This window comes from Candoia aspera, chromosome 11, assembly GCF_035149785.1.
Source record: "Candoia aspera isolate rCanAsp1 chromosome 11, rCanAsp1.hap2, whole genome shotgun sequence".
Taxonomy (NCBI): Eukaryota; Metazoa; Chordata; class Lepidosauria; order Squamata; family Boidae; genus Candoia; species Candoia aspera.
Window position 1 is genome coordinate 2,102,699 of NC_086163.1, and position 23,141 is coordinate 2,125,839.

At 45.0% G+C, this 23,141-nt stretch overlaps 1 protein-coding gene across 1 annotated transcript; it reads right to left on the reverse strand.

Annotated features, from left to right (window-relative positions):
* Positions 1-1,143: 1,143 nt before the first annotated feature.
* On the reverse strand, positions 1,144-22,767 carry PDCD2L (programmed cell death 2 like). Its single transcript, XM_063313080.1, has 8 exons — positions 22,575-22,767; positions 22,017-22,522; positions 21,144-21,307; positions 19,825-19,894; positions 13,772-14,130; positions 12,976-13,089; positions 10,280-10,431; positions 1,144-1,297 (listed from the first exon to the last, which is right to left on the reverse strand). Exons 1-8 carry the CDS (start codon positions 22,765-22,767, stop codon positions 1,167-1,169), a joined length of 1,689 nt encoding a protein of 562 aa, XP_063169150.1. The 3' UTR covers positions 1,144-1,166.
* Between the last annotated feature and the right edge of the window lie 374 nt (positions 22,768-23,141).

Genomic DNA, 23,141 nt, shown 5'->3' on the forward strand with positions numbered 1-23,141 from the left:
CTTGCTGCCGACCTCATCACCAGGCAGCCAGATGGGGAGGGGGCGCAAAACACAGCCGCTGCTGCACAGCCTGGAGAACAGGCTCTCTCTTTCCAAATGGAAACTGGAGCTCTTCCATTGCCTAACCTGGTGTTGGAAGAGGGAGGGGTAAGACTCCAAGCCAGCGCAATTCCCAGTGGCTTCTCTGGCAATAGTATGGAAGCGTTTGGCCATTCCCTTTTATCAACAACATCCATCCAGTGCCTCAATCCAAGTTGGCTCTAGGCAGGTTACAGGTAATAACAGTAAGAAATAAGTTACATGGTATCATTAGAACCTCAGTAACAAATATTAATCAAATTTATACCGTGCTGCAATCACAGGACTCTTACTAGCTCACAAGATAGGAACATACAGTGATACAAAAACATAACCCAGGCCTAACATAGGTCTCAAAAGCCTGCTGGAAAAGCTCAGTCTTCGCCATTTTCCAAAGGCAGACAGCACTGGAGAAAAGAACCTGCTAAGGCCATTCCAGAGGTGCAGCCCCAACACCAAAGAGCAGCGCCTCTGGGCCTCAGTCCCCAACAGCCTGGAATTGGGGGACAAACGGCTGCTGGCCAGGAGTGGAGTGACACAATCAGAGTGGTTAGGCTGACTCTAGTGGGGAGACGCAGTCCTGCAGATAACCAGGCCCCAAGCCACCAAGGGCTTTATGGATTCATGCCTGGGTGTGTCCACAGAAAATATATAAATATAAATAGGTGCTTGAGGCTCCACAGTCATTCCCTAAAGACCTTTTCCCACCTGCCTTGGGAAGGCCACAAGAGCAGAAACCAGTGTTGCCCCACAAGGCAAGCTGTTCCATGGTAAAAGAACTACTACCAAGAATGCCCAAAGTTGGGATTTTCCTGGTAGGTGGAATCCCTTAGTAGGGGTTCTTCCTAGTCTGGCCTAGGATAGTGAGCTTTCCTGGTGGCAACCAGAAAAATACTAGCCAATCCTGAGCCTGGACAAGGTTAGGCAGGTGGAACCAGTGGAGGCCAATACTCCCTCTTTTGCACGAATTAACAGGGCTTCGTGATCTCTGATTCACTGTTTCTTTTGTGAACAGCAAACTTGTGGCACTTCACTTAAAACATATTAACTCACATGCAACTTCAGTTAGGCAAGGAATTAAATACAATTTATTTAAACAGTTGCTGATCTGGATCTTCTTGTACAAAAATATATTCTTCCAGGGGTGCAGAACAATTGGTTGTCCAACAACTTTTCTCACATGTGTACACCACTGCAGTTCCAAATTCTATTGACATATCTGCCAAAAAAAGGAGAAGAGCATTTTCAAGATTATCGCCCTTATCACAAATGCATGTAGGAAGATATATGGAACACTGTATGTATGTATGTATGTATGTAAGTTTAGTCGTCCTAACAAACATAAATAATAAAAAAAACAAGATTAAAATTCTAACACACCATCAGTGCCATAACAGCATTCTCTCAAAAAATGCTGAAAATGCTGGGCTCATTTCAACCCTGACCTGAGGGAAGAGGCAGGTCTTAACAGCCTTCTGGAAGGAGGAACTGGGCCCCCTGTATTTCAGGGGGGCGGCTGTTTCATGGGGCAGGCACAGCTACAGAAAAGTCTCACTCCTAGGTCCCATCAGATAACAACCCTTAACAGAGGAAACCTGGAGCAAGTCCACTCTATCCAATCTGCTGGGATGGGTAGATATCTTCAGGGAGAGGTGATTCCTCAACCTAGCCCCATGCCATACAGGGCTTTCAAGGTGATACCCAGCACCTGGAAAGCAATGGGAAGCCAGTGCAACTTGCACAGCAGCAGTACAATATGGGCAAGAAGCATTCTGGACCAGTTGAAATTTCCAGGTGGTTTTCAACTGGCAGCCCCAATGTATAGCAGTGTGCGGTAGTCCTAATGGGAAGTGACCATGGCATGAGTGATCATGAGCAGGGCTTCCGAGTCCAGAAATGGCACAATTGGAGCAAAAATAGTTTCATGAAAAGGCCCCGTAGGCAGGGCTGTCACCTGCTCCTCAAGCAAAAGCCATGAGTCCAGGAAGATCCTCAAATCATATACCACCTCTCTCTGTGGAAGTGCTACCCTGTCAAGAGTTAAAGATGGCAAGTCTCCAGATCTAGGGGTCCCCAAAACTGAAAGCTGCTGGGGTTAAGTCGCAGGCGGTTTCCTCTCTACCCAGACCCTCACAGCCTCCAGGCACAGGGTAAGCACCTGAATGGGATTATGTATGTATGCATTTTGTTCAATGTGTTATGGCCACCCACTCTAACAGACTCTGGGCAGCTTACAAAATCTAATGTAAAGTTAAAAACAATTAAAGCACAACATGACAGCCCCCCCCCAACACACACCCAGGCCTGGGGCCAAAGCCAGGTTTTAACATATTTTCAGAACCCCATGAGATGTGTGCCACCCGTATCTCTGGGATTGCTGTTCTGGTGGCTGGGGGCCACAACAAAGACAGCACACTTCCCACGTCCCACAAGATGGCAACATTTAATAGAAGGGGCCTGGAATGCGACCGTTCTGCCCCATGAAGGGCTTTAACCCGCACCTCAAATTGCACCCAGAAGCCAATGCAGTTTGCACAGCAGCAGCAACACATGGGCACAACACGAAGCGCCCATTACTGCCCACACCGCTGCCTTTTGAACCAGCCATAGCTTCCGGATGGTCTTCAAGGGCAGCCCCGTGCGCAGAAAGACAAACATAAGGGTCCAGCTATTCAGTGATTTGCAGACTTGATTAATATAGATAAGCCACAAATAACTGGAATGAATCGTGGCCTCAATTTACTGTATTGATGCATGCATGTCTGTAAATATACGTTTTGTATGCTTTTGTTTCTTTTTTCAGCTTTTTTCTTCTTTTATAATTTTGTGTATTTTTTCCTTGTTTTTTTGTATTTAGTTAGTGTGTGCACGCGCATACGTTGTCCTGTGCCTGACCTGTTCCCTTGCAGAGCAGAGAGACTGCTTAAGCAAGCTATCTTTTCTTGGGCAGCTTTTCTCCATAGCCCAGTGCTTCCCTAGAAAGTGCTAATGGCAAGTTGGCAGGCTCAGCTCAGCCTTAGTTGATTAGCACCCTCTGGGGCTTGCTACCTGAAACAGACAAGACCTTAATCAGCTTCAAACTGAAGGCTTTTTTGCCTCCTGAGCAGTTGGCAGTGGCAGATTCCAGGGGTTAGGCTAGCCAAACAGCCGGGGCTAGAGCATTCCTCTCAGCGTGTATGCTCTACTATGCTCCTATTTACTCCCTTGTGATCCCTTCCTTCCCAATGAATGTGTTGCTATATTATTACTATATTACTGTAATTTCCTTCTTGCTAATTATCCCAACGTCAGGGTGAGTATTCCAAAGGGTGGGGGAGGGTGGAAAAAGGGCTATAAGATTTGCCTTTTTACCCGGCTTCCTCATGAGTCAAATTCTGGAGAGGGAGAGGAAGTCAAATCCTGGAATTCCCAAATTCCATTTGGGCTCACTTGACTGCTGGGGGACAAATCCCTCTGGCACTGTAAGGGTAGTTTCTTAATAAACTTTCCGTAAAAGGTTTGATGCTGTCCTGGCATCTCCCTTGCTGTCCTCATGCTTTGGTATCTGTCCTGCAAATCCTAAATTAAACGACGCACAAATTAGTGGCAACATAGGATGTATATTTTTAAAAAGGGCGCCCCCACGTACAGTGGATTGCAATAATCTAATTATGAGGTGACCAGGGCGTGACTGACCATCTGAAGGGATTCCCAGTCAAGGAAGGGGTGCAACTGACACATAAGATGTACCTCTGGAAAAGCCCTCCTGGCTGTAGCTAAAAGTTCAGAAGGACCCCCGAGTTATGCATCAGTCTCAGATGGGGAAGGGCAACCCCATCCAAGACCAACAGTGGAAACATCCCTAACCCTAACTCCCAGTATGTGTTGAGCCCTCTATTACTTGGGACAGGTCCATGGTTGCCATGGAGGCCATGAACTTCTGACCCACCCTGAACTCAATGTCATTAGGTGCCAGGTTAAAGTCCCCAAGGACCATCAGCCTTGGGAACTCCACTGCCAGCCCAGCCACAGAATCCAGCTGCTCAAGCAGAGATGATGCTGGGCAGCAGGGACGATGGTACACCAGCAGCAATCCCAACTGTTCTAGAAGGCCCAACTGTCATGATCACTGTTGCGATGATTATGACAGTGCAACGACTCACATAACAATACAAGGAAAGGGGTGCCGAGGGATTAAGGGACAAGCAACTGATTAACAAAAGAGAGCAACAGACACCGGCAACAAAGTAAGGACTCCAGCGGAAAAGCAGATAGGAAAGATACAATGTTGCAAAGAATGAAATTGACAACGCCCGACCACGAGGCACGCCCGAACTGTCAAGAGAAGCACGGACATCATCGCCTGGCTTAAACTCATCACCGGCCGGGGGAAACGATTAAGGAAACGCCCGGGGCACCAGAGGGGTTCCCCTACCCCTCACCCACCGGCAACAGGACACTCGGGGCTCGGGGCACACCCAGGGTAAGGAGGGGTGGAGCGCTGACCGGCGCGGGCTATTTAAATCCCGTTCCGGCGCGCTCCACTCACTCTCAGCTTTTTACATAAGGCATGCATTCTATGCCCAAATAAAATCAGAACCTAAACCCCAAATTAGCGTCTGTGTTTTATTGGGTAGCAGGCAGAGCCTGACACCAACTTAAGCCAGAGGGTCTTACATCTGGTTATCTGAGGAGCACAGCCTCTGAGACCTCAGCAACTCATGGGTAACAACAGCCGCCACCTCCTCCACCCAAGTCTCAGCTCATGCAAAACCTGAAACTGTTGGCATTTCTTTGTTTTTTGCATGGACCAAGCCACTAGGTTACCGTGGTAACTGAGTACTTTCTTAAGTATTGGCAGGGTGAAGAGGTCGAGCTTAATTGTCCTCAATTTGGATGTTAAAATCTGCATTGCCTGGGAGAGGAACTTGCCCGGACTTGTTTAGTTTCGCTTTTGCAGCCTCTCAGCTCAGTCCTCTCTGAGCGTGTGTTCATGCACAGCTTGTAAAATATATTTTTGTGCTTTCTGTAAATACATTTATTTTTATAGAAATGCCTGGTATGTGTGATTTTTCTGATCTCTCGGGCCAAATGCTTTCTAGCACACTCTGACAGGTTATGGGCCCAGTCCAGAGAGAGCAGAGAGATCAGCTCCACACCTCATGGACATTTAAAGGCAGGTAGCAAAGACCTGTGAACATTTTCTTTCAAGCCGCCTGGAGTTTTTCCAGCCACTGCTGGTCTGCAGGACAAAGAAGCCAGCTGAGGTGACTTGCAAAAGAAGGAAGAAGCCATGGTTACCTCCCAGCCCTCAGCGATGCCTCTTGAGTGCCTATCAGAGACCAACTACTTGAATTGGGCCCTGAAGATGGAAATGTATGTTCGTAGAGAGAATCTTTGGCTGCCAATTGGTGAGCAAATCCCCCAAAATCCCAGTGCTGAATGACTTAGACAGGATGACCGGGCTAGAGCCACCATTATCCTGGGAGTTGAGGACAATCAGCTAGTGCACATGTGAGGTATACAGTCTGCAAAGCAACTGTGGGATGCTTTGAGAGACTTGTATGTAAAGGCAACAGCAGGGAGTAAAGTTATCCTGACAAAAAGGCTGTACAAAGCCTACCTTGCAGAAGGAGACAGCCTTCCTGAGCACCTGCATTATATTCAGCAGCTGTTTCTTGAGTTGCAGGAGAGAGGTATGGAATTTGCACCTCTCACAAAATCTTATATCCTGCTGTCCTCATTGAATGAAACGTGGGACATGCTGATTTGTACCCTGGAGGCAATGCCTGAAGCACACCTCACCCCATCGTATGTTACACAGCGCTTACTCGCTGAATGGGAGGAGAGAGAGGAAAGATCCCCCCCCATCTCTTCTGGAAAGCTGCAGCACCAGAAAACAAGGGAAAGGAAGGAAAACAAAGCTGAGGCAACAGCACTAGCCAGCCAGCGATGCTTCACTTGTGGTTCAGCTGGACATTTGCAGAAAGACTGTGCCTTGAGACCCATGTATGGGTGTTAAATTCTGGGGCCAATTGTCATTTATGCCTCTTTTGTGTCACTGTCTAAAACAAACAGACAAAGTGTATCTTTGGCTGATGGGTCTGTGACCAAAATTATGGGACAAGGTGACATATATTTTATCCTGCTTGGGAGAAACTGTGAAAGGTGTGTTGTATGTGCCAAATCTACAGTCAAACCTTTTATCTGTGGCACAATTAGCTGCAACAGGGTATGTCATAACATTTAAGAAAAATGGTTGTGAGATACGTAAAAATGGGAAATTGTGTGCTACTGGTATGTTAAAAGACTCCTTGTACATTGTGCAAAATGCAAGGAAGCCAAGCTGCAAGGCTGCAGTTGGCAACACACCATATCATGACCAATGTGTACACCTGATGCACAGGAGATTTGGTCATGCTAATTTCAAGTATATAGCACAAATGCCACAGCTGTGTGCTGACCTAAAGATAAAACCCTGTGATAAATACTTAGACTGTGTAGTTTGCAAAGAATGCAAAACACTAAAAGCTCCTGTGAGTAAGCACAGTGACAGAGTTACAACTAGACCTTTGGAAATTGTACACTCTGACATTATTGGTCCTTTTGCTCCAAGTCTTGGACAAGCAAGGTATGCAATGACCATCATTGATGATTTCTCAAGATATACATTTATCTACATCTTAAAACATAAAGAAGAGGCATTTGAGAAATTTAAAAGTTTTGTGACATGGGCAAATGGAAAATTTGCAAGACCTGTATCTGTACTCCAATGTGATAGAGGAGAAGAGTACCTTTCTCACAAATTTAAAAGGTTCCTAGCAGAAAAGTGGATAGAACAAATTCTTTCTAACCCTTACATCCCTCAGCAAAATGGTGTTGCTGAAAGAAAGGGCAGAACACTGCAAGAATCAATGGAATGCATGCTTAAAGATTGGAATTTATTGTGTAAATATTGGGCAGAAGGGATATCCACTGCCTGTTATGTGCAAAACAGATTGTATAACTCTGTGATCCAGGACACTCCATTCCACTTGCTTTATGGTATGAAAACAAAGGTAAACCATCTTAGAGTGTTTGGTAGCACCGCATGGGTTCATATTCCAAAACAGAGAAGGAAAGGAGGCCCCTCAACAAAGAAAGCCATCTTTGTTGGCTATGAACAAAGCCAAAGGAGCTACAGGTTCATAGTGGGAGAGAAATTGATGATTAGCAAAAGCGCTTCTTTCACTGAGCAAAACTGGGGGAGATTAAATTCTAGCTCTCCAGTTGATCTATCAACAACAACAGAACAGCAAGGACTTGCTGATGGTGATCTTTTGCCTAGTGAGGACATTAAGCCAGAAAAGCAAACTGAAGGTCTGTCTGATGAGACAGATACTTCTCAGGAAAGTGATAGGAGTCAAAATTTAAGCCCTGTATTACCTCACAGATCTCAGAGAAGTAATAAAGGTGTTCCTCCATCACGTTTTCAGGCTGAAACAGTAAAGGCTTTTCACTTATTAACCAAACCTGAGTCCTTAGAACAAGTGAATGCTTTACCACCTGAGATTGCACAAAATTGGCATTCTGCTATGCAACAGGAGTTAGCATCCTTGAAAGAAAATAAAACATGGAAACTGGTAAATCTACCTCCCAATGAATGCTGTCTAGATTGTAGGTGGGCTTTCAAACTGAAAAAGGATGCTGATGGCAAAATCCAAAAATATAAAGCAAGGTTGGATGCAAAAGGGTTCACTCAAAGGAAAGATTTAGACTTTGACAAGACTTTTGCATCAGTTACTAAAGGTGAATCGATTAGATTACTGCTGAAAATTGCTGCACTCAAAGGAATGTCAGTTGACTACTATGACATTGAAACTGCATTTCTCTGTGGTGATTTAGACCACAAATTACACATGCAGCAACCCCCTGGCTATGAAAAAGGGGAGAATCTGGTCTGTGAACTGCAGAAATCAATCTATGGATTAAAACAGGCTGCTAGATCCTGGAAGCCAAAATTAGATGAAAAACTGCAGAATTTTGGTTTTGAAAAAGGAAAAGCAGATCCATGTGTATATGGGAAGACAGACAAACAAGGCTGTATGTATCTGTGCATTTATGTTGATGATTTGCTGCTGTTCACATCAACAGAAAAACAAAGGCTTGATTTTGAAGCCTGCATGAAAAGCCATTTCATATTAAAAAGGCTTGGAAATACACAGGGAGAAGGAGGGAGCTTTCTGTTAAGCCAACGTAGTAAAATTCAAAAGCTCCTAGAGGATTTTATCATACAGAGTTGACAAAGAAAATTGGTTTGTGTCTTATTCCATAGCAAAACAAAGGGGAGTGTTGGCATTTCTTTCATTTTTTGCACGGACCAAGCCACTAGGTTACCATGGTAATTGAGTACTTCCTTAAGTATCGGCAGGGTGAAGAGGTTGAACTTAATTGTCCTCAATTTGGATGTTAAAAGCTTCATTGCCTGGGGGAGGAACTTGCCTGGACTTGTTTAGTTTCACTTTTGCAGCCTCTCAGCTCAGCCCGCTCTGAGTGCGTGTGAATGCACAGCTTGTAAAATATGTTTTTGTGCTTTCTGTAAATACATTTATTTTTATAGAAATGCCTGGTGTGTGTGATTTTTCTGATCTCTTGGGCCAAACGCTTTCCAGCACACTCTGACAGAAACCACACTAGACATATTTTTGAGGGGCAACTCCCTCGTCGGGCCCACTCAGGACTTGGTTATACGCACTAGGTTGGTGTCCTCACCCACACTTGTCCGGCCTAGGGCAGAGATGTACAAGTGAGTATCATCAGCACATTGATGATACTGCACTCCATGCTTCCAAATGACCTTACCCAATGGCTTCTAGTAGATGTTGAATAGGAGGGGAGAGAGAACCAAGTCCTGAGGCACTCCACATAAGAGGGACCTAGGGCTAGATTTATCCCCACCACTACCACTGACTGGAAATGGCCGAGAAAGGAGGAGAACCACTGAAGAACTGTGCCTCCCACTCCTAATCCCCTAAGCTAGTACAGAAGGATACCACAGTCATTGGTAGTGAAAGTCACTGAGAGATCCAGGAGGGCTAGGATGGACATCTCAGCGGCTTTCAACACTCCCATCCCGAGCTTGCCAGACATCAACAAGCATAGTCAATGCTGCCTCAGTATTATAACCTAGCCTAAATCTTGACTGAAAAGGATCCAGACAATTCACTTCTTCCAGGGCCTTTTGGAGCTGAGTGCCTACCACCCTCTTAACCAATAAGAGAAGGTTAGAGACTGGACAAAAGTTGTCCAACATGTTCAGGTCCAAAGATGGCCTATTGAGAATTGAGTGAACCACTGCTTCTTCCAGGCAGGTGGAACCACCCCCTCTCACAAAGAGGCATTAACCATCATTTGGACCAAACCACATGCCACCTCCTGGGAGGGCTGAGTCCAGAGCATAGTGGCACAGCAGCAAGGACCCTGTCCACTTTTTCAGGACCAACCTATTGCAACTCTGCCCAGATAACTGAACAAAGACATGCCCCAGTCACTTCCATAGGATCACCCCCTTAAAGCAAATCCAAGCAACTTTATCTGAAAGATGCTGAGAATATTCTTCACAGTGGCCCTGCAAGGGTTCCACTGGTCCTTCATTACCAAATCTAGTGAGAACCCCTGCCTTCCTAAAATTGACTTGGAAAACCCTGACTAGCTGTAAACATTTCTTCATTCATTCAAATTCTTAGGTGTCCTACAACAACTTTGTTACAAAGTGCAAAAGAGAACTAAAAAGGCTTCAAGCAAAACTGGATTAGAACAAGAATATGTTTGCCAGAAGCTTGAAATGTCTCGGAAGTCAAGAGCCTGGTACATGGAGTGTTTGATGTGCCTGCACCTTCTGAATTCCAAGGTTCTGGGGGTCAAGTCTCCACTGGACTCATTGCCTGCAAGTTGCTAGCACCTCAATGGTTAGATAGCCTGGCAGCTTTTGTCCGAGTGTGTGGGGAAAAAAATTATTGTAATAGAAACTTGTAGGGGTAGTGAAACAGCCAAACCAGACTGACAAGGCATTTGCAAATATAAGTAATATATGGGCAGAAATGAGCTGAAAAGCCACACATTCTGAATATCCAAAGTAGAACCTCCAGTTTTCTACCCAGCCTCTCTCCCCTACTTAAACCACAGCAAGGAGGAAAAAACAAAGGGCTACTTGCAAGCCAAAGTCTTAATTCAGTCTGCCTACCATTGTCTCTGGTCTTCAGCATGTTGACCATGGCTGGCATAAGTTGGAATTCAAAGATCCTCTTACTTTTGCAGTTATTACAGGGTGGGACCATTGTCTGGAAGTCTGCCGATGGACTGGTAATAAATAAAGGCTGGCCATCCCAGGAGTACCTAAGAGTCAAAAGATCCCAAACATATTGTTACTGCCCCTAAGCATAAATTTTCCCTAGGCAGCTAAACAAAAAATACGCTAAGAACAATGATACCACAAACATATGGAATAAAAGCATAATACTGTAAAAAATTTTTAAAAGAAAACACTGGAAGTGAAGATACTCTGTCACAATATTAGAATAAGATACTGTTCAGGCCAATACTGACTCCTCCATCCATGTAGTTCCAGAAGCGGTTTGCCCTGGTCTGTGGGGTGTCTTCAGATTTCTACAGCCCTGGATTTTCCAAAGATCCCAATACTGAGACTGGCCCTGCTGAGCTTTTTGGATCAGCCAGGGTGGCTGGGGGCGGCCATCAAATCTGGAACGGAGCAATAAAATCTCATTCAGAGACCGGGTGGGGAGAGCAATATCTGGCAGGGAGGGCCACAGAGGGCAACCCTTCTTGGGGATGAAGCCATTTAGGAAGAGGACAAATCTGCCTTTGTCAGGGCTTGATCCTATTAGATAACAGCACACATACAGCCTGCTATGTCAGCAGGCAGCTTGGCTCTTTTACTGTTCCCTCCACACCAAGGCTGGATTCGGACATAATTCTAAGTCTGTTTAATTTGGGGCCAATGTGCTGCGTGAACTCAGGTATGGCTAACAGCTTAGCATTAGGGATGTACAAAATATGCCATGCACAAGAACAGTTGGTCTGAGCAATCCCTGTCCGTGTTTCAGATGCTGTGGCTCATATGAGTAATGAAAGGGGGTGGTACTAGGCAGAAGGATTTAGAGTGGGGGTGGGGGAGCGGGAAGAGGCATGACTGGGGAGTTTCCTCAGTGACAGAGTATGCAAACCCTGGCAGCAGCTATGGGGAGGGAAGGCCTGGGGCAGGTGGGTGGGCTGGTAGGTGAGTGGGCTGCATAGGAACCCTGGTCCTCATTGCTGGGACTACCAGAAAAGCAGCAGGGGGAGAGGGAGAGAAGCCCTGGCAAGATGAGGAGCAGGTGGGCCAGTGAGACACCCCCTGATGTGTCTGCAGGGCACTGCAGGGGTGGGGAGAGGGGTGAACCAGGATACGGCGCAAACAGAATGTCATCAGCCTAGGAGCCAAGAAAGAGCATGTTAAAAAAAAATCAGAAGAACGCTCACTGATCAGATGGGAAACCGGTGAGAATTCTCCTGACCATCCGTTTTAATTTTTTTTTTCTTATTTGCTCAAAATTGAAACAAAAAAAGAGAAGAAAAAGGAACAAAAGAGAAAAAGAACAAAAAAGAAAAAGGGAAAGGAAAGGAAAGACAAAAACATAGTATGTTGCATAGAGGAAACCATTCAGCCTACTTTTTAGATACTTCATTAAACCTTGAGTGGAAGGAATAATAATTGATTTGTCTTTTCATTACGTCAACGGAGACATTTCATAAACAGAATGTGAATATATGAGGAGGAGGAGTCTGGTAGCCCTTATGCTGACTAACACATCTGATTAAAATATATGAGCTTTTGTGAGCTGTAACTCACTTCCTCAGCTGCATGGAGATGATGCTATTATGCCTTTTAATTAAACGTGTTATTTGGAAAAAGCACCACCGGACTCATGATTCTGGGCCACTGTAGACTAACACAGTTCTCTTCCTACAATGTGCTCACCTTTCCAAAGCAGCCCCTGTATGCTGAATGGAGAGAACCAACAGCCCTGCCACAGAAATGATTAAACGTATTTGAAAGGGGAAAGACATCACCTGATTGCTATTACTGATGATTTCTGTTGATACTGCGTAGTAAGTCAGGACTTCTGGACCTCCTCCAATTTCACATCAGTTCCTATCTTTTTAGGCATTTGGTTTGATAGTATTCTACTGTTACTGTATTTTATGGTAGGTTATGGCCTGTGGTTACAATAAAACTTACTTACTATGCAATGTTACAGCCCAGCTCTATGTACCAAAACAGATCAGTTTAGAACATTTTGTCCTATAGGAATTGCCAACCTTTTGGCTTATACATCATTTGGAAGCCCTGATCTTGGTTTATGTTGTTACACAGGCTTTCAGCTACAACTTACAGAAAAGGTTTTACTTTGGACTATTAAGTCCATCCCTTTACTTTTCTTCAGTTCATCTGAGCCAATGGCTGGAACTTTTACTTAAGGGGAAGATTCATATGGGGCTTCCTAGACCAGTGGGGAACCTGCCCTGAAATTCAGCGCAACATGCCCATTTGCAGCAATGTGCTTTTGGCCATTTTTAAATTAATGGTTACAGCAGGTGTGCTAAACACCTGTCACTTCTTTTTTGTTTTGGATCCTCCCCTCCCATCTGTAAAAGAGAGCAGCACACCACACTTCTGTACCCGCCAGGGACACCGTTTCATTGTCAGCAACCCCACTGCCTTAGAGGGAAAATGTTCTTTTAAGTGCTCCAAAAGCCTGCTTCCCATAATCTGGGATACCTCCCTTCCTGTAGGGCTCAGAGGTATTATACATTTTAGCTTAATTCCATACACGTTCTATTTGCTAATACGCAGAAGCTAAACAAATGGGCCAAGCCTACCTTAAGATCTGTTCCTGGCAGAAGGAAATTCTTTTCATGAACTTGTGGAAGAACCGGTTTCTCTTTTCAGTTCCACTCTTCTCATACTTCTCACCAGAACCATCAGTGCTATAACTGAGCATAGGGAAGACACGAATATTACACCAATCACAATATTACTGCATTAGTAACAAACTCAGAAGTGTTTTCTACCAAGGAAAGTGAAAACTATGTTCTGGGATGTCCATAGGGTATGGTTTAAAAAAAGGGAAGATGGTGACCATGAGAGGACTGAAGCTCTGCCTGGTTTAGCCTACCTTTTATGCTGCTGATTTTTTGGCTGATCCTGATCGTATTTATATTTATATATATATATGTATTTCAAATTTCTATCACCGCCCATCTCTCCCAAAAAGGGGACTCTGGGCGGTTTACAGTCAGAATTAAAACACATAAATTACAATATAAATAACTCTACAAAAATAAAATAAATGTAAAATATAAAATCCAGCAGCACAGATCTTGTTAGTTGGGGAGAGATCTGTAATAGCCACCCCCAAGATGATATACTTCTATTTTGTTATCTGAATGGTTTGAAATTTACTTTTGCAAACTGCTTTGAAGCCTATAATAGAAAATTGTAAATACTCAAATCAGCAAATCTGGTTTGAATCTGAATGTACTCTTCTACACAGCACATTCTCCAAATCTGTACATCTGGCTATTCCTGCTACAAATTCTCCAGCCACTCAAGGACCTTCCCAACCCAGACAGGCTATGGAAGACTCTTTCACATTAGTTTTGACTTGCACCTCACCCAGTTGACATCAACTGCTCCAAATCCACATCCTCCCTCTGCTGATACTCCTTTAAAAGCCTCTGAACATGATCCACATCATCACAACTAAGGTAGTCTTCTTCATCCACTACACTGATGTAGTAGGGCTGGAACTCAGGGACACAGCTGGAGGGCTTGACTTGCTCTTCCTCAGCCAGATCACAAAAGACCCCTGTGTTTTTCCCCAGGCAAAGCCTCTGGAACTGAGCTACACAGTGTCTTTCTCTGGGAAAAGAGGTAAATATCCCACATCGCTCAGAAGATGCCTCTTCATAGTCTTCTCCCCAGTCATCTGCTCCATCACACCAGTCCATGGCTGCTTGTGTCCATTCTTGCTCCTGTTAAAACAAGGGATGCAGAACTAACCTTATGCAGAGCTAGATCCAAGTGGAGGATTGTTTATAAAGAAGTAGTTGCTTTAAATCATCAGACTGGAGACTTTCCCAGTCCTGCTTGGAGAGGCCAGGAATTGTTTTATATTCTTTTTAAATTGTTGTGAGCCACACAGTCACATATTTGAGATGGGCAGCTATATAAATTGAGCTAATTAACTAAGTGTGAAAAGGTGAAAGGCCCCCTGTGCAAGCACCGAGTCATGTCTGACCCTCTGGGGGGATGCCTCTTTCGCGACGTTTTCTTGGCAGACTATAGAGAGGGGTGGTTTGCCACTGCCTTCCCCAGTCGCCACCTTCCCCAGCAAGCCGGGTGCTCATTTTACCAACCTCGGAAGGATGGAAGGCTGAGTCGACCTGGGCAGGCTACCTGAGACTCCAGCTTCCGTTGGGATCGAACTTGGGTTGTGGGGAGAGTTTTTGGTCGCAATACTGCTGCCTACCACTCTGTACCACACGAGGCTCCTAATTAAGTAAGTAAATAAATAAATACTGTTTGGGCCCTTCTGCCTGCAGAACAAAGCTGCACCCTTGATCTATCTTCCTTCCTTCCTTCCTTCCTTCCTTCCCTTCCTTTTCTTTCCTTGGACACAATGCAGATTTTGTACAGCTGGAGACTCCTTTGAAATGGAACACAAGGCTGTAGAGAAAGCAAATTTAAATGAATTCCAGAGGGAAATTCTGTTAGATTGCTGCAGCAAAAACAAATATGGCATTTTGCAGGCCAATAGACCCACATACCTTAAAACCCATGCATTTAACATAGCAAAGGGTATATCACAATAAATTTATTAAAACTTTGAAATGACTTGCCTACAAATTCAACGATATTAATGTGGCTTTTCCTGAAGTGAGTTACTATTTGAGCTCAAAATTAAGCCCAATCATATTACAGCATTTAATGTGTTGCACATATGCATCCTGCCTTCCGCCAAGGAACATAGCTTAAGATACATGGCACCTAGACAACTGACCAGACTCAGACCATCTGTGCTTCAGGGTGAGTGTTGGTGTAGAGCAGGGTTCCCCAAAGTGGTCAATACCAATCCCCAAGGTTGATGGACTATCCATTATTGTTGTTGTTGTTCATAGTATTATTAAAGTAGTATTTACTTTTTTTTTTTATATAATAAATGTTTGGGGGTTGATGAACAATCTGAAACCTCATGAGGGAGTCAATGAGCTGAAGAGTTTGGTGTAGAGGTTGTTTTTTCAAAGCAGGCCCTGGGACTAACCTCCTTTGGACAAGGCTGCGCAGCCTGGGGTCACATCCCTAACACACACAGGCTTTGATTGTATCCTGAAAGTAAGACCCACTGAACAGCAAGATTTAATTCTGAGTAAACATCAAGAGGATAGTACTTTCATCTCAACATTTTTATGTTTTTTATATAATAATTTTATTAAAATTACGACAGTAAAAACTAATACAAACGAAAAAAAAGATAGAATATAAAGAAAGAAGGTGCAGAAGAGAAAGAAAAAAGGAAAAAAATAGAAATAAAGAAAAGTAAGAAGAAAAAAAGAAATAAAGAAGTGACTTCCCACCTTCATCACAAGTATAAACGATTTTAGTAACGTGTCACCTCCTCTTAAAATACAACAAATGACCTCTTCTTCCCATATCTTATCTCTTATCTATAAACAAATCCATAAAGCATCATCATTTCAGTCCTGATGTCAGCAAAAGTCCATTAAGGGTTACCAGAGATAACAACGTATCTATTTTAACCTTGATCAAATAAACAAACTTTATATTCCTTCTTCTTACTTCTAACGATCTTTAGTTCATTCAAAAAGGCCTAGGACTTGATTTGTTTTCATTTTTTCTGTCTCTTCCATGAGATTCTTCAAAACTTTAACAAGCCTGTTTTATAAATCCAATATAGGAAAATTATTCAGGTCACTCTCTTGGTTTATTGTTTGTATATCCCTTTTACTTTTTAAGACATCAGCCAGTTTCTTTTGAATGTAACATCTTTTTCCATGTCATTCTCGTAGCCTGTCATTTGTAAATCCACTTTCAACTCAGTCTTGATCTTGTAGGTAGAATGTGTTCCTCTTCCATAACATCTTTTAGACACACTCTCCCTATAAAGGCAGATGTCACTGTTGACACTATTAAAATTAACTTGAGTCCATTGTTCAAAAATATCCTTCAATACTGTTAGAATTTTTTGCTTCATTCTGTAATTTAAGTCAAGTTTATGTGTTCTTCTCCTTTAATTGTAGTCATTAGTTCCTTCTAGTTCCCTCTAGTATCCAATTTTTAAAGCCTTATCTTATTTTATTAAAAAGATCTGTCATGAGTAAGGATGGCGAGCAGGGGGCTCTCACCCAGACGGTCAAGCGCATGCGTAGCACTGAGGAACTGTTCAGCCATTCAAAGAGACACAGATCGGGACCGCCTTAACCTTTGGGGTTTATATGGCTGGGTTTTCCCACGCTTTCTCAGTTTGTTAGGATTCTTGTTAAGTACTACTAATAAATATTAGAGACCAAGTCCTCGCCTCAGTGTGTTTCCTGGTAATCAGGACAAGATCAAAACAAATGCATTTTCCCACAGGAAAGATTCTTTACAATTAATTCCAAAATCTTATTTCAAATTTATCTGGACCCTTAGTCCATTTGCAACTTTCTAAAACCAAAATTTTAATCACCCTTTTGCTGTTTATTCCAAATTTTGTTTGTAAAAACTAGTTAAAACTTCATATTGCTAAAGCATTTTCTGAAAGTGATTAGAAAAGGAAGCATGCAAACTTAAGTGTCCTTTCAAAGGAGCTGACCGTGGTTTGAGCAAGACAGCTATTCCCTCATCTCCCAGAGCTCTAAACCCACCGGAGACCACTGTCTTGTGGCCTCCTTGCGAGGAGCAGCTGTCTGGAGGACTTCTGGGTGATCTCAAGTTTTCTCCTTGTCCGGAGAGGAATTGTCAAAGAACGGGTCTACTTGCCGGCTCTTCATTCTGCCGCGGTCATCAGCTCTGCTTTTCATGGAGCTGTCTTCAGTCCGCCATTTCTTCCTCCGGAAGTCCCAAAAATTTAAATTGAGTTTTTGATGATGATTGTAATGGTTGCCTACTCCGAAATACTCAGTCTCACAAGCCAGAGCTTAAGGATAACTGATTTATTAAAAGAATAGTATGCAAATACAGAGAAAGCTGAGAATGAGCAAAAGCGCGCCAAATACAAACTAAAAACCCTTGCTTCAAAACCAGTCCCGCCCTTACCCCCTCTTAGCAACTACCCCCTCCCAGGTGCTAGCGACCGTTACCCACATCGGCCTGAGAAAGTAACCTTGAACAGAGTTACAAACCCAAACGTACATTCCTAAGCAGCAAGATAAGAAACAAAGAGAAACGGAAAAGTACCAGCAAGCCTGCAATACACGGATCAGAGGTGTGACATGTAAAACGTTACGATGTTAACAGAACGTTGAAACGGTGAACATGACAATGATGAATTAAAGGTTTGCATGGGATCAAAATTCCAAATGCTTATACAAAGAAAAGAGAGTTAGGTTTAAACCAGCAAGTATACTTCTGAGTATACATGCACAGGATTGGGATGTAAGACAAAAACCTATGAAAAAAACCCCAAGCTTTACCATTTAAAGTCATTTTTGGTTATAGACTTTAACTAATCTACATCAGTGCTAATACATGGCTTTAATGAAAAACAAAAAAAATAAAAATATCTACATGATAAAATATTAAACTTATGGGGTGGAGAACACATTGGGTACAGATATTTCTAAACTACAACTCCAAGCAACCCCAACCTTGATCATAAGGAATTCTGGAAATGATAATGTAACATCATCTGGAGGGCCACAAGCTTCCCATTCCTGACACGCTTGAAACAATTTCTTTAAAACAGGACTTGGAAATGAAGGTTGACAGTTTAATGTTAGCTGATTAATCAGAAATGTCTAACCATAGATTTACATTAAATTGCCTTCTGGAACAATACCCCAAGATCTGTATGGCTTCCACCCTGATGATTTTCTGGAAGTCTTTAAAAACCTGGCCCAATTCCCAGGCCTTGGGGTGGGGGTTGTATTTTTGGTATATGGGATGTGGCTGTCCAGCTGCTGCTGCTGCATCATCAATCCTGCCTTTATATAGAACGCAAGGTGGCAAATATACCTGATATTCCTGCCTATTTATTGATTTATATTTCAAATTTCATCACTGCCCATTTCCTTCAAAAGGCCTTTGGTGAGGGAGAGAGACTCTTCATTTCATTATGCTTGCCATCTTTTCTCCTTTATTTTCTGTTTGAGAAAATAAAGATATTTTCTATCCTTCTTTGATTGTTTTGAGCTGCCCAGTCACTGAAAGTTGGGCAGCATACAAGTTTAATAAAATATTATTTAACTGTAAGCTGCCCAGAGTTAATTTATAGTCAGGAGGCCTCTAAATCTAATAAACAATTCCTTTTAAAAAAATTTTTTTTGCTGAACTCTCTTCTGGATCCTGTTTCAGCAAACAAAGGACAACCCCCAAGAGTAAAGTCTGTCAACTCCAACTGTAGCAGGCACCACATTAAGAAACACACTTCTGAGCAAGAATAATAAATTAGGGATACATTTTTCGACAATCTGAAGATTGTTAATGTATTATAACCTAACCAATACATAGCTGAATGCTTCAGCTTCACGGAGAATGTTTGCCTGTGTCATGGCTCCTGTCCCAATGTTCCTGTGAACATCGTAACCAGTTCCCATGCCATGCTGGTGCTGACATGTGTTACTGTTCGGGAGGGCGCTGCTCTTGTTCTATTTGGGTTATCTTGCCTGTTCAAGGACACTTTCCTGAAGCCCAGCAGGAACCGTTAGGAACACCTGCAGGCTGCGGGGAGTGGACTCTTACCGACTCTGGGGGGAGGGATTGGAACTGTCTAAGCTTTAATTGTTTGAAAGACCCACGCTTTTGCCATTCTCAGCTTTGCTCTTGAACTTGCATACTATCCAGTAATAAATCAGACATCCATAAGTTTCTTGTGTGAGTCTGGTTGGAAACTTGGGTAGGCGTTCATCACAGCCTGCCCTTGCATCACTTTAATTGCATGACTAGACTTTAACATCTGTCATTGTTTAATGCAGCTTTTCCCAAGTTGGTGTCCACCAACCACATAGATGACTTCAGCACCAGAATCTTCTGATGGGAATTTAGTAAGCTGAAATCTTACGCCTAGAGGACATCCAGATTGGGAAGCTGATGTAAAAAGGCATGTTAGTCTCCCCATTAATGTTCCATATAGTTAGACTGAGACAAGATGCACAAATATATATATAATAAATACATTCTGATGAGGACTTCAGATATTATCTTGTAGCCTGTTGCAAGCTACCCTTGTGTTTCTACAGACTAATATATGCAGTACAGACTGTTTGTACAGATTGACTGATATATGCACTACTTTCTCTCCATACGTTTTACTGACTCTGGGACTCAAGCCATTGTTCAGTGACCATTAAATGCTCCAATTCTAAAGTGAATTCTTAGCTGATAGTCCAGCAAAGCTTGTACTTTACACTGGAAGTCCTCCCACAGACAGAAAGCTGACCTGGGCCACATGCAACTGGTTAGCTGAGCTGGGCCATATGCAAGAATAAATTCCCGCTGGCACATGATACCTGCTTCCATGTGCAGTCTTGTATTTCTTTTCTTGGGACTTGCAAATACTGGGACCGTAACACCTTCCAGCTTTAAAAACGTGGTACAGACAATAGCAAAAGAGAAACATAAGTTAATGCTAGTAAACAGAAATTAAATGCTTCACAGTAACTTCACTAGATTTGACAGTTTAGGGACAAAAAGGGTAACCTGCATAAATCAAGAAATTTCTGGCTTGAATTCTCTTCCTTATATTCTGACTGGGTGAGGTGAGATAATGTAGGACACCACCTGATTCTAAGTCAGGCTATTAGTCTACCTTGCTTTGCACGGTATTCACACAACACATGGCTTGCTTTATTGATTATACCACAATTAGCTGATTACCTCAACACACTAAAAACAAACCATAAACCACAATGGCTGGGTTTACACCAGCCATACAGGCAGCCCTTGCTTAAAAACAGTAACTGGGTATTACTTAGCAGTGCATCACCTAGCAACAGCAATCCCGGCAGTCCCCGTTGCCATTGTTAAGTGAGGCTCACAGGTCGTTAAGTGAGGACCTCATGTGCAAAGTCAGTGGAGAAGCTGGCAGGAAGTCACAAGTCCTTCACAAACAGGCTGGTGGGCAGGTGAGTGCTACAGAATGCGGGCAGGCAAGGGAGGAAGTGCTGCAGCAGAAGTGTAGCTGGGTGTGTGTGTGCTATGGAGTGCAGGTGGGGGGGTACTGCATAGAGGGCTCCTTGGGAGAAAATGTGGTGGGAGTGACTTGCAACCTTCCCTGCTGGCTTCCCCATTGACTTTGCTTATGGGAAATTTTGCTTGTGGTAGGGAAGGTCGCAAATGGTGATCACATGACTGCGGGATACTGCAACCATCATAAGTGCGAGCTGGTTGCCAAGCACCCAAACTGCAATCACATGACCATGGGGGTACTGTGATGGCTGGAACTTCAAGGACTGGTCATAAGTACCACTTGCTCAGAGCAGTCACAACTTCGAATGGTCACTGAACAAGTGGTTGCTGAACCCGTAAACAAATAAAATGTATTATGGATTGATGGGGTTCCTGAACTGAGTGGCAGGAGCTCTGGAATATTCCTTCCCACCTGAGATCTTTGGATACAAGGGAGGTGCTCATCCATAACTCCCTTGCAAACTCAAAAATAGGTAGGACCCACTTCATGGGATTGTAGAAAATATTAAGAGAGCTTTGTATACAGAGTGAAGTATTATTATGTAATATTACATCTTAGTTATGTGCCCTACAGTTTCACTTAAACACAAGCTAGAGGTACTGGCCCCCAAACTCTGAGATGTGATAAACTCTGACCCACCTTTCAGAATTCCCCCAGCAGCCTTTTGTGGCACAAGCAAACACATTAATGACCCGGTGGTACAGCGAGCCTTCAAGGGGACAATAGATTTGCACCACGTGCAGCAAGCCAGCCTTGCAAATCCCACAAGAAGGATGGGCCACCCTCACTGAGGGCCTCCAATCCTAGAAGAAAAGGAGAAGAATCTGAAGTTGTTTAATCTTCAATAAAAGATATTTGTTTGCCTCTTTCTTTCTAGCAACGTTACCGGGCAATGCCAAACAAAGACACTGCTGGTTAGTCTGCCTCCAACTTTTTCCCGGTTGGCCTAACATCGGTAGATACACGGAACGCAGCGGCTGGTGGCTACTCCTTCCCGCAACCGCTGAGCGCCAGGAACGCACGTGCGAAGGTCGGGCAGAGGGTTTCGGCCCTACAGCGTCACATCTGGCTATCCACCTGCCTGCTGGTGGCCGCTCCCACCGTGAGTCGTCCTCCTCCTCGCGCGTCGAGAAAGAGCCGGGACTGCAAAGGCGTCGCTGCCCCTCCGCCGCCTCGCTGCCGCCACCACCGCGGGGTGGTGGAGCGAGGAAGCCGCGGCTGAGCAGCGCCGCCGCAGGAACGACGACTCCAGAGGGAGGGCCGGGCCGGGCCGGGCCGGGAGGGCCCGGCGGGGACGGGCTCGAGGCCCGCCGACAATCTTCGAGCGAAGGGGCACAACAGCACCCTCCGGAACTGCCCTCGTTGGGCCGGGATTCCCAGGAGTTCCAGGCGGGGATCCTCGCGGGACGCCCGGCCGCTCCTCCGCCCGGCCAAGTCCGTCCACTCTCCCCCGCTCAGACCCGGTCTGGAGGCGGCGGCGCCCTGCGGGAGGGCCCCGGGCCGCCGACTCACCGGAGACCCGCCCAGCTTGCTGGCGGTGTCCTGCGACGGGGGCCCATCGCCCGGCGGGACGGCTGCGTCGCGCAGACCCAGCAGCACCGGCGGCGGAGGGGCCGCCATGGCTCCTCGGGCACCGCGTGGCGGAAAGAGCGACGGGAGCACCGGAAGCGCGGCGGCCGAGGGCGGCCCAGTCTGCGGCGCGCGATGGCCGTCCCGCTGCTTTGCAGCAGCCCCCGCGCGGAGGCCGGGCTGCCGCGGCTCGGGCCGTCCCCGGAGGACGTCAGCTGTACCGCGGGGCCCGCCGGCCAAGCCTCTTCCCCTCGAAATGCACGTGGGGAGAGGGGCTGCGTGGGCCCCCGGCCGAGGCCGTAGGCTGGGCTGGAGGAGGCAGGGGAGGCAAGCAAGGCGCCCGGCGGCGCGAGGTCGAGCTCGGCTGGAAGGGACTCGCTTTCTCCGGCGAGCGGCGCGGGCCCGACGGTCGGCTCGCTGGACCGGGCTGGCTGCCGCAGGTGTACATCCTGCTTCGGCCGGGCCCGGGTCTCGTCAAGCGCGGTTCTTTAACCTCCTTGCGCAGCCGCCGTAGTCTTGGCGTTGCCCGGGCCGGTATTCCTCCCGTCCGCTGATGCCGGTAGCGAGGACCCGGACAACAGCGGAACGCCAGTCGTGGCGCAGCTCCTCGGACAGCCCTAACCCCCGTTCTTTCGTGCTGTCCCTGGAAGTAAACCCGCGAGTGACCAGACAGCGCGAAGTAGCCTGAATACATGTTTTTTGCTAGCTCAGACAGGAGTAGGCTTAAGAAGCTGATTTAAATCATTTGCCATTTTGAGATTAAAATCTTTCCTAAGCACGGGTAATTAAACAAGATCTGCCTCCCTACAATCTAAAGATGTCATTCAATCTTTGATCAAGCAGTCCACAATTGCCTTTTGTACATACTTCTGAGTAAATGTGTAAAACCAGTATCCACTGGTAAACATTCTCGCTCTTGGGTGGCTGAGTCAGTTTTCAAAGCCAGAAATTGGAAATCTTGATTTTGCTGGACATCAAATGCGGTTCTCCATTTTTGTTTTCATTGCGAATTAATAGATGAGCCTGGTAAGGTAAATCTGTTCTGTGTCTCTCAATTTTGATATTGAA